Genomic DNA, 12,500 nt, shown 5'->3' on the forward strand with positions numbered 1-12,500 from the left:
TGGTAATTGGGGTGAAACGCTGTTAACGTCGTCTCTTTCGCCGTTCGTATTAACGAACGGCCCAGCAGAACGGCAAACAGAAAGGCACTGGATGACAATGGCTGAGTGAAATGTTTCAAAATTCCTTCTTTTTTTTCTTCTCCAAATGGACAATGAAGCAGTCAACGTGACGTCACAGCTTGCAGACGGCACGCCACGCATGCAGTCATCGATATTTGTGACGAGGCATTCATTCAACACATGTAGTACGTACGTTGTATGCTTCCCCGTGCTTTGAAATAGGCAATGCTTACACTTCAAAAACAAATCGATCTGCATCATGACGGGTGCAATAGCCGAGTGGTTAAAGCGTTGGACTGTCAATCTGAGGGTCCCGGGTTCGAATCACGGTGACGGCGTCTGGTGGGTGAAGGGTGGAGATTTTTACGATTTCCCAGGTCAACACATGTGCAGACCTGCTAGTGTGTATATGCAAGCAGAAGATCAAATACGCGCGTTAAAGATCCTGTAATCCATGTCAGCGTTCGGTGGGTTATGGAAACAGGAACATACCCAGCATGCACCCCCCCGAAAGCGGAGTATGGCTGCCTACATGGCGGGGTAAAAACGGTCATACACGTAAAATCCCACTCGTGTGCATACGAGTGAACGTGGGAGTTGCAGCCCACGAACGCAGAAGAAGAAGAAGATCTGCATCATGGTGACAATGAAGTGCACGTTATAGGCCTATATATATGTGTCATGGCAATCAGAACGCCGACAAAACCGCAACAGAAGAAACTGTAGGGGGGGAAAAAATAAGAAAAAAAAGATATAATTATCATGACTGTTATCATTATCATTATCATCGTTATCATTATCACAATACTCTTATCATTATCATCATTATCATTATAATCATTACTACTACTACTACTATATTTATTGGAGAGACCATCGCCAGAAACACAATTGAGGCACATGAGACGATTTTTGCCCACCGTGCTACAATGAAAGGCAGTTTCGCCAAGAATGATTTTTTTTCCTGGAAATTGCTGTATTCAACTCTCGTCGTCAAACTATAGCGATATCTTTATTTTCTACAGCGCTTTTTATTTTTTCTTCTTTTTCTTCTTTAGATTCTTCTTTTTCTTCTTTAGAATTCGTTTTTAATTCTTCTGTTCACCTTCGTCATTTTTCCTCCGGCTTTTTGCTATGCAAATTATGACGATCACACCTGACTTTAGATATTTGAGATTGCTCTTTTGACTGTACGATGTAATATTGTCACTGGCAAACTTCTGCACAAGTTACCTGCTTTTGATTTTCCAGGACAAATCATAGTATTAAAATGTCTGCCTGGGTCGCGCAAAAGTTACAATCCCTCGTTTGCATAAGAAGGACTTCGGATATCTCCATAGACGTTTAATTACGAAATGCAGATTCAACAAAATAAAGGCAAAATGGAATAACAAATGACACAATTGAAATGACAAAATTGCACGGAACAGTTACACTGGGTAAATGTGTATGAAGAGGAGAGCTGTTACAAATTGAATATAATGATATACAGCATGCATTGTCATAGACCTCTCTTTTCGGAGATCTCCGTACCATTATGTTGTTCATTATGTACGAGGGTCATTCAATAAATAAGGTGAATTTTTCGGTATGAGGACTTCTAATACAGATAGAAGTTTACTTTTTTAATATTTTTTTTGTTTTACTTCTTTTTCACATGGATTTAATTTGTTTTGCAGATTAAAAAAACTGTGAGAGTTTTGGCGATTAACAAAGATGGCCGACCAAGAAGCATGCTCCAGGATTGAACAGCGGTCAGTTATCAAGTTTTTGGTTGCAGAAGGGTGCAAACCAGTTGCAATTCATAGGAGAATGTCAACTGTGTATGGTGCCACATGTTTCAGCCGAAAAAATGTCTACAAGTGGGTTAAATTGTTTAAAGAAGGACGGAGCAGTGTTGAGGATGAAGACAGGCCTGGAAGGCCTACAGAAGTGAGGTCTCCTGAGGTGATCGAATCAGTCAATGACCTCATTCAGTCTGACAGAAGGGTGACAGTGGATGACATTGCAAGGACTTTGAGCTTATCTGTTGGGACAGCACACAAAATTGTCCATGATTGTCAGAAGGAGTCATCTTGCATCATGACAACGCAAGGCCTCACACAGCAGCCCGAACGGTGCAGACCATCAACGAGCTGGGCTGGGAACTGCTCCCTCATCCCCCTTACAGCCCAGACCTTGCCCCTTCAGACTTTCACCTGTTTGGTCCCTTGAAAGCGTTCACGAGAGGCACGAAGTTTGAAAGTGACGATGAAGTCAAAAGTGTTGTGAGCGACTGGCTCAGACATCAGTCCAAAGATTTTTACGCTGAGGGAATACGGAAGCTTGTGCACAGATGGGAAAAGTGTGTGACAGTGCTGGGAGACTACGTTGAAAAAAAAGAAGTAAGCTTCTATCTGTATTAGAAGTCCTTATACCGAAAAATTCACCTTATTTATTGAATGACCCTCGTACAAACAACACACTCCGAAATAATCCAGATAAAAGACGACCAAGTATGTTGTTCGTTATGTACAAACCACACCGACTCCGAGATAATCCAGATAAAAGACGGTCAAGTCTTCCATCTTTTGAATTTGCTTCATATAAAAAAAAATAAAAAAATAAAAAAAAGCCAGAGAACGAAAGATTCTGAAAATTAGATATCCTGGTGCAGTCTCTCTCATTTCCGGCGCGATGAAAGTCAGGAATGGCCAGGGCTACACAAAACTACACAATACAACTTTGTAATGTAGTATCTTTACAGCGACATATATTGTATCCAGATCTCAAGATCAAAACCAGGTCACCGGAAACAAAACTAACTTTTCAGAGAGTGACCGTCATCTTTCATGGGCAGACAACTCTCTCGCTCCTCCGCCTCCTCCTCCCCCCCCCTCTCTCTCTCACTGACACACACACACACACCCACGCGCGCGCGCGCACGCACACACATGGGCAGTTTAGACTAGTCCCCATTTTCAAAGAATTTGCTCAGTTGACTACCTAGCAACGGGTTCAAATGCGTGCAGTTTTGACTCACATATTCATTCGCGAATCTGCTCCAGAAATGTTGGTTGTTGTCTGATGAGGAAATAAAAATACGCGAATGTGTTTTCTTATACGCTATATCATGAATATGGTTTTGTTGTACAATACCTTTGTACAAGATTATACCCTGAATCTCATTATTCAGTTTAGTCATTTATTTATTGAAAAGTGCAAATGATGAGACTAAAAAATACGGGATGGATTACAATTTACAGTGGTTTCAACGTGCAAACAAAAAGTACCACGGTGGAGTCTATACAGAGAGACCAAATCAACCTCCTTGTAAACCATCCGCGATTGCTCAGCATAAGAAAGCTGTGTGTGTGTGCCTGACATCCTTGGTGTTTTACTGCTGAATGTTGCTTAATAACCCCCCCCCCCCCCCCCCCCCCCCCCCCCCCCACCCCCACACACACACACCCGACCAACACACACACACACACACACACACACACACACACACGCACACACACACACACACATACGTTGATCTTGTACGATTCTACATCTTCGCAACGTTCATCATTTCCTTTGCCCTCTACACTCTATACCTCTGCAGCATCTCCATAGGTTTCATATACCCCCTCAGAACACGTCTGCAGCTTCTCATGCAGCTGACGGTCCTCCGTCGAGTTTTCGTAGACTGCGGCATCATCGCAAGTAGCTGGGCGTTGTGCTGAAAGCGGCAGTTTCTCCTCGGACACGCCGGCATCCAGCAGGTAAATAGGGTTGGAAAACTTGGCGAGAGAAATGTCTCCAGCGGCCTGGACTGGTCGTTGACGACCCTGAGGGGTTTCTCCCTGCCCTGGTGGGATTTCGCTTTGGGAGTCGTCCGCGGTAGCTCCGTTTCCTGCCGCCGGGGGCGATGTTGCCATGGCTGCCGCTGCTGCGGCGAGTGGAACTGTGTCAGATCGGCAGTCATGTCGTTGGCGGGATGACAGGAGGTCGTCGATCTCGTTGTAGTGGTTCTCCTCTTGTTGGCCTCGAGGGAGTAATTCTGAAGGACAAAAAAATAAATAAAATAAAATAAAATAAAATAAAATAAAAATAAAAAAAGAAAGAAAGAAAGAAAAATCAGATAGGGGAATAGTTCCTTCGTGTATTCCCTATTTGGTTTAGTATGCATACCCTGTTAATCTGATTTGAGGCAATACCCAGACGGGGTTGCTCTGCTGCCCTGTTTGTTTCTTTCTTGTTTTTTTGCTTTTTTTTGTGACAAACACGGCACTAAGACAGCCCACATATCTCGTTCTGGCTCATCCAGTCAGCAGCGATTTTCCCCATTCAGTAAGCTTAGATACGGTCAAAAGATCGTTTAGAATTAGTCCCACAGTTAGGTAACTTAGCTCTGATCAAAAGATCAGCAAATGGCCTTGCGGCCTAAGTTTAAGCTGAAATACTATACTATACTAATAAGCTTGCCAAGCCGCTTCCACGTTTATTCGTTTGATGGCTCACCTGAAGTGTGCGGTGCACTAAGAGCAGGGGTAGGCTGGACCGGAATACAAGTTTGACGCGGTTCCTACCCTTGCCAAAAAACGGATTAGACGAAGAACTTCCCTTTTCTGGCATAATAATGCCCAGCTATCTCAATGTGGTGCGGGAATTAAATTGTAGCAGTGGAGTTATCCTGAATCGGGCGGGAAGGAGTGTACGAATTCAGGTCATCGTGCCTGCCAGGACCGACCCACAAGGAAAGCAGTATCGAAATGACCGCTCACGGTAGAGTTGAGTTCAGCCACCTGATGGTTTGATGGTGATGGTACGGATACTTATACAGCGCCTGTCTTCGGTCAGAGACTAAACCCAAAGCACTTTACAAACGCAGGGTCATTTGCACAACAGGCTGCCTACCTGGGTGTAGCCGACTAACAACTGCCCTTGGGCGCTCATCATCCGTTTCCTGTGTCATTAAATCAGGTTTCAGTCAAGCGCGCGCACGCGCACACGCGCGCGCACACACACACGCGCACACGCACACACACAAAATTTTACGGGTATGGCCGTTTTGTTCATTTACCCCGTCATGCAGGCAGCAATACCCCTTTGTCAAAGTGAGAGCATGCTGAGCATGTTCTTGTTTCCATAACCCACCGAACGCTGACATGGATTACAGGATCTTTAACATGCGTATTTGATTTTCTGCTTAATGCGTATACACACGGAGGGAGGGGGCGTCAGGGGAGGGGAGGGGAGGGGAGGGAGTGGGGGGGGTTAGGCACTAGCAGGTCTGCACATAATTATGTTGACCTGACCTGAGAGGTCGGGAAAGGAATCTCCACCCTTTATCCACAAGGTGTGACGGGGATCGAAGAACAGGAAACACGGGCGATGATCCAGCGCTCCAACCATCTGACTACTGCACCCGTGCCCTGAAGGTGAAGGGCTTGGGACGTCTTGGTTTTGTTGTTTCGTTGTTCGACAGAATGACTCCTGGGACCGGTCACTAGTCACCAGAAACGTCTTCTCCTTTTGTCTTTTTATTTCACGACCAACATCAACTTGCTGATGAATCTGTCATGGTTGACGCTTGTCGGACATTGTGTGTGTGTCTGTTTCCATAATCCACCAAACACCGACATGGATCACAGGACCTTTAACGTGCGGGTATTTCATCTCCTGCGACGGGCGCAATAGCCAAGTGGTTAAAGCGTTGGACTGTCAATCTGAGGGTCCCGGGTTCGAATCACGGTGACGGCGCCTGGTGGGTAAAGGGTGGAGATTTTTACGATCTCCCAGGTCAACATATGTGCAGACCTGCTAGTGCCTGAACCCCCTTCGTGTGTATATGCAAGCAGAAGATCAAATACGCACGTTAAAGATCCTGTAATCCATGTCAGCGTTCGGTGGGTTATGGAAACAAGAACATACCCAGCATGCACACCCCGAAAACGGAGTATGGCTGCCTACATGGCGGGGTAAAAACGGTCATACACGTAAAAGCCCACTCGTGCACATACGAGTGAACGTGGGAGTTGCAGCCCACGAACGCAGAAGAAGAAGAAGAAGAAGAAGAAGAAGAATCTCCTGCATGCTTATACACACGAACGGGGTTCTGGCACAAGCAGGTCTGCACATGTTGACCTGGGAGATCGGGGAAAACCATTTTTTTCCCACCCTCCCACACCTTCACTCCACTTTCGCTCTATGTGGAGTGATGGCCTAGAGGTAACGCGTCCACATAGGAAGCGAGAGAGAATCTGAGCGCACTGGTTCGAATTACTACCGGCAGTCGCCAGTATTTTCTACCCCTTTACTGGACCTTGAGTGGTGTTCTGGACGCTAGTCATTCGGACGAGACGATAAACCGAGGTCCTGTGTGCAGCATGCACTTAGCGCAAGTAAAAGAACCCAGGGCAACAAAAGGGTTGTCACTGGCACTATTCTATAGAAAAATCCACTTCGATAGGAAAACACAAAATTGCAGGCAGAAAAAAATGTAAAAAAATAAAATAAATAAATAAATAAACACACACACACACACACGCACGCACGCACACGCACACACACAGAGTGTGATATCAATCAAATGTGATCACTAGAAAAATACAAAACAATATCCTAAAACCAAGTCATTTCTTCAACTGCGATGACTGTCAGAAAACATTCGCCACCTACCTATGTATTTCATTGCACGCGTATTTTGATGAACGTTTATTTCTTTGTTCCTTTTGTTCTTTGTCGCGTCTATTAATCCTTCGGAATTTCATGACAATAAATCAAGTCAAGTCAAGTCACACACTAAACGTGCCATTCAGAATGCAAAATTCCGGTCATCGTTGACGACCAAACTGTGGAAAGTTGACAACAGGGTGATTGCAGAACTCTGTAGATCAACCGAGGATGGTGAGAGAGAGAGAGAGAGAGAGAGAGAGAGAGAGAGAGAGAGAGAGAATATACCAACACACCAATGTGACCAGGCTGGTTTCTGTCGTCGTGTGTCCCCTCTCCTGGGCCAGAGGCTCGGGTCCTCCGTGACCTGTCATCAGACAACACAGCTGTTGAGAACGGAAAACCTTTGGCTATATATTTTGTATTTGTGTTTGTTTTGTATTTGTATTTCTTTTTATCACAACAGATTTCTCTGTGTGAAATTCGGGCTGCTCTCCCCAGGGAGAGCACGTCGCTACACTACAGCGCCACCCATTTTTTTTTTTTAATTTTTTCCTGCGTGCAGTTTTATTTGTTTTTCCTATCGAAGTGGATTTTTCTACAGAATTTTGCCAGGAACAACCCTTTTGTTGCCGTGGGTTCTTTTACGTGCGCTAAGTGCATGCTGCACACGGGACCTCGGTTTATCGTCTCATCCGAATGACTAGCGTCCAGACCATCACTCAAGGTCTAGTGGAGGGGGAGAAAATATCGGCGGCTGAGCCGTGATTCGAACCAGCGCGCTCAGATTCTCTCTCGCTTCCAAGGCGGACGCGCTACCTCTAGTCCATCACTTCACTCTAATATATATCTTCACGAGGCTGAAAGAAAAGAACAAGCTATCGCTATCCGAACGCTTACCCCTCCACGCATATCCACATTATCCACACATCCCCTCTATGTGTGGGGGGGTACAGTTTTACCATGAAGACACACTCCCGTTCTACCACAGTCTATGGGTGCCAGCCACGCCGCCGTTAAGCTAATTCCAAGAGGAGTCCCTGCACTGCTGCTGCTGCTGCTGCTGCTATTACTACTGACACTTCGGTGGAATCTTTCCCAAGGGTTTAGGATTCAACATACAGAGGACATTACCTGCCTCGCTCCTAGGGCCCACAGTGACTGAATTGATAGCGGTGCTAGAGCGATTAATTAAGCGTCTGTTTGGAAACTGTTGACGAAGGGCTTTTTTTTCAGAAGCCTGTTAAGTCAGGAAGAAATCCACTACCCCCCACCCCCGGAGTACGGCTGCCTACGTTGCAGGAGTAAAAAAATTGGTCAGACACATTAAAAGCCCACGCACACATAATAATAATAATAATCATAATAATAATAATAATAATGGATGCTTATATAGCACACTGTCCAGAAATCTGCTCTAGGTTCCTCTTTGTTAACATAAAACATTACATCTATGTTACATACACACACCAAAATATGACTACACACACACACACACGCACACACACACACACACACACACACTGCGTACATACATTTTAACAATACATGTGTGTCTAACAGCTACCCTAACACATACGCACACATAGGCAGGCACAAACTTACATAAACGCACGCGCACACAATACACATTCATATACATGCATGTAGGTAACATAGTCAAGCACAGCTAACGCAAAGGAAGTGGACCTGCCACAATTGAACTTACTGCTGAGGGAAAAGGTGAGTTTTGAGACGAGATTTAAAAGATGCGAGGGAATCAGAATGACGGAGGTTATCAGGGAGCTTGTTCCACATACGAGTATAACGTGAGGGTTGCAATCCACGAACGGAGAAAGAAAAAAAAAGAAGAAACCTAAACAGACATCAAACGGCTCACGTGGAGGCTTACACGCGGCTTTCTGTAATTTTAGAGTTGTGGCACAAGGCGTTCAACAGAGGAAGGTTCTGATGCCACGTTCAACTGAATGACCACTTGAGTTTCTCTGTTTCGTGTCTTGCGAAACGCTCTTTCAGAGTCCTGTGACAAAGAGTCTTAACTCTCTCCATACGAACGGCGAAAGAGACGACGTTAACAGCGTTTCACCCCAATTACCATCATCAAAATATTGCAAGTGGAAGGCTCTTATACTGAAGAGGTGAATGTTGACAAAGAATACCACAATTCTGACGACGGAAGCTAAAGGTTGGGTCATTCAGACACCCACTGGACATCCGAGGGGTCTGTGTAGAGGAGAAGAGAGGACTGGCCGTACCGAGTGAATTAAACGTCAAATTCAACGCTGCGTTTGCTTCTACAGAGTGAAGATTTGCTTTATATATTTTCCCCCCGGTTGTTCATGAAACTCTTCACTGTACTGATTATTGATCGCTCAGTTCTTTTCCCGTTAGTTTTGGGTTTACGGACATTGGTAGTTTTTCACAAAGATGTTATGGATGTTTGTCAGCTGGAATAGAGCAGTCTTCGACTCATGCTGTCCCATCGGCCGTTTAACTCTTTCCATACGAACGGCGAAAGAGACGACATTAACAGCGTTTCACCCCAGTTACCATCATCAAAATATTGGAAGCGGAACGCTCTTATACTGAAGAGGTGAATGTTGACAAAGAATACCACAATTCTGACGACGGAAGCTAAAGGTTGGGTCATTGAGACACCCACTGGACATCCGAGGGGTCTGTGTAGAGGAGAAGAGAGGACCGGCCGTACTGAGTGAGTTAACATCAGTGAGTAAACACGTACTCACACACACACACACACACACACACACACACACACACACAAACACACCCTACACACACACACACACACCCTCCCACCCCCCCTACACACAGACACAGACACACACACACACACCCTACACACACACACACACACACACACACACACACACACACACACACCCTGCCATCCCCCATACACACACACACACACACACACACACACACACACACACACACACAGCTAGATACCTGTACACAAGGACGACCACCACAGCCAGCAAAGCAAACACCAGTGCCGCCAGAACGGCCACCACCACGTACAGCAGCCAGGGACCGCCGTCGCTCCCTTGGTCTGTCGCTGTGAGATGACACCACCATCCGCATTGTATCGTACTGCGTCATGCAGGCGCAGACACGTACGCGTATTTGCATCGTGTTAAATTGCGTTGTATTTTCGCACTGCACGGCATGGTGTGAAGGGGTAGGGGTTGGGTGGAGTAGAGCATAATACAGTTATCTACACAAAGCCACATACATGCCATGCCATGCCGAGTAGAGTAGAGTAGAGTAGAGTGGAGTGGAGTATTTAGACAAGGCCATATACGTACACATCCATAGTATAGTATAGTGTAGTATAGTATAGTATAGTATCTAGACAAGGCCATGTACGCGCACATCCATAGCATAGCATAGTATAGTATAGTATCTAGACAAGGCCATATACGTGCACATCCATAGTATAGTATAGTATAGTATAGTATAGTATAGTATAGTATAGTATAGTATAGTATAGTATAGTATAGTATAGTATATAGACAAAGCCACATACATGCACTCCCATGCTGTACTCTAGTCTAGTCTAGCATAGTATAGTACAGTATCTAGACAAAGCCACATGCATGCACACACAAAGTATAGTATAGTATAGTATAGTATAGTATAGTATAGTATAGTATAGTATAGTGTATATATATACAAAGCCACTTACGTGTACACGCATAATTATAGTATAGTATAGCATAGCATAGCATAGCATAGCATAGCATAGTATAGTATAGTATAGTATAGTATAGTATAGTATAGTATAGTATAGTATAGTATAGTATAGTATAGTATAGTAAGCGTTGTGTTGTGTTGTGTTGCCGGTTGCGTTGCGTTGCATTGCATTGCATTGCACTGTATTGTATTCTATTGTACTGTATTCTGTTTCATTCTGTTGTATTCTTTTGTATACGTGTCTGAAGCGAAGACGTGGATGTCCAATACCCCTCCGAAACTGCACTGCATTGCATTGCATTGCATTGTATTGCTTTTTATCACAATCACTCTGTGAAATTCGGGTTGCTTGGGAAAACACGACAGTGCAGAGCATTGCCGTAAAAAAATATTCTTACTTTTTTTTTTTTTTAATACAAACTATTTCTTTTTCGGCAAATGTATTTGTGTTACTATAAAAGTAGATTTGTCTACAGATATTCCACCATAGACTGTCATGTTGTTGCCACGAGTTCAGTGTACGTGAATAGCGGAATAGCATGGCAGATTCACAAGGGAAAATACTCCATATATCGGGCACACCAAAAAGTTACGTAGTTCTCTCCCTTAGACGGTATTCCTTTCAATTTATTGCTTTCTTAAAATGAAATGATCTCTCCTGCATCGTTTTATTCATCCAGACATACGATAGAAAAAGGTCAGTTATTCTCCTATTGCCCGTTCTAGCTTTATTTGGTTTTCTTTGGCAACACTTAAAAAAAATTTCTTATGTATCGTAGTACTTCGTCTCGCGAAGACAAAGGTAATGGATTCTCTCCCCGCAGAGATTGAGAACGCGGGCTAAACTGTAAGTGGTGTTTCGAAGACTCCACACAAAATAACTGATGCCCACTTGATAAAAAAAAAAAAACAACCCAAAAAAAACATGCATGTCTTCACAAATGTTTTAAAAAAATCGAGGGAAGACTTAAATTTTGCAGTCTTTTTTTTTTTTTTTTTACCTTCCGCTAGCCTCTCATGGAATGCATACAGGATCACGCGCCATGTACCCTAGCACAGCCAGAAAAAAAAAAGCTTGAACTCAAATGCAAAAGCTATAACGGGTGGTGTACGCTAGAGTCTACCCGTTCAGTGCCCAGATCGTTGACGAATCCACAGCGTACGAAACTCGACATGTATGGCAGACATATGATTACCTCTCTTACGATTCCCCCCCTCCCCTATACCACCCCTACCCCCCACTCTCAACCCCGCCCGACCACCCTGGCCATTTCCTCTCTTCTCTTCTTCCTAGTCGCTGTCTTGGAAGGGTTCAAAGGGTCTTTTCTCTTCTTCTTCTTCTTCTCTCCAGCTCTGTTGTTTATGAAAGCATTTTTTGTATCATCTCATTTGTTTAAGATAAAGAATTTTTTTCGTCCACTAAGTTTCCTCTACTATCGCGTCGTGCTCACTATTACTATCATTATCATTTACGGTTGTGGTGATGAAACTAATCATGATTACTGTTTCGTCAATAGTTTAATACATATATGTTGTTGGAGCAGGGTGTAATATTTTTGATCCAGGTCAACAACAACAACAACAACAACAAGCACAACAAGAGAGGCAAGGCCTTCAAGACTCACTTGTGATAAATTAAGTCCCCTAGCATTAATTACAGAGTAATTTCCCTTTTTTACTATCTGCACCAAAACGTTTGCAAAATAAATAAAAATTCCATGCTTAACAAAAGAAGTTCCTGTTTGAACAAAAAATGATAATAATGACTCTTCTTGTTGTTGTGTCAGAATAAGAGGTCAAAGTGCCAAGTTTAGAGAATACAAAAAATATAAAATAACAGTAAATGCAGTTTGCATATAATTAGGCTTCTTTTTTCTTTTCTTTTTTTGTGCCCATCCCTGAGGTGCAATATTGTTTTAAACACGATGACTGGAAAGAACTGAATTGTTCCTATTTTTATGCCAAATTTGGTGTCAACTGACAAAGTATTTGCAGAGAAAATGTCAATGTTAAAGATTACCACGGACACACAGACACACAGACACACACACACACACACACACACACACAGACAACCG

General features: G+C 43.8%; 1 protein-coding gene across 2 annotated transcripts in view; it reads right to left on the reverse strand.

The window, feature by feature from the left end:
* Nucleotides 1–3,513: 3,513 nt before the first annotated feature.
* Nucleotides 3,514–12,500, reverse strand: part of LOC143284728 (uncharacterized) — a 47,416-nt gene continuing 38,429 nt past the window's right edge. For both annotated transcript variants that reach the window (XM_076591675.1, XM_076591674.1), the window contains exons 15-17: nucleotides 9,676–9,784; nucleotides 6,999–7,069; nucleotides 3,514–4,087 (exon numbers count right to left, since the gene is read on the reverse strand). In XM_076591675.1, coding sequence (XP_076447790.1) covers nucleotides 3,636–4,087; nucleotides 6,999–7,069; nucleotides 9,676–9,784 — 632 coding nt within the window. In that variant the 3' untranslated portion in view covers nucleotides 3,514–3,635. The remainder of the gene's footprint in view (nucleotides 4,088–6,998; nucleotides 7,070–9,675; nucleotides 9,785–12,500) is intronic.

This window comes from Babylonia areolata, chromosome 8, assembly GCF_041734735.1.
Source record: "Babylonia areolata isolate BAREFJ2019XMU chromosome 8, ASM4173473v1, whole genome shotgun sequence".
Lineage (NCBI taxonomy): Eukaryota > Metazoa > Mollusca > Gastropoda > Neogastropoda > Buccinidae > Babylonia > Babylonia areolata.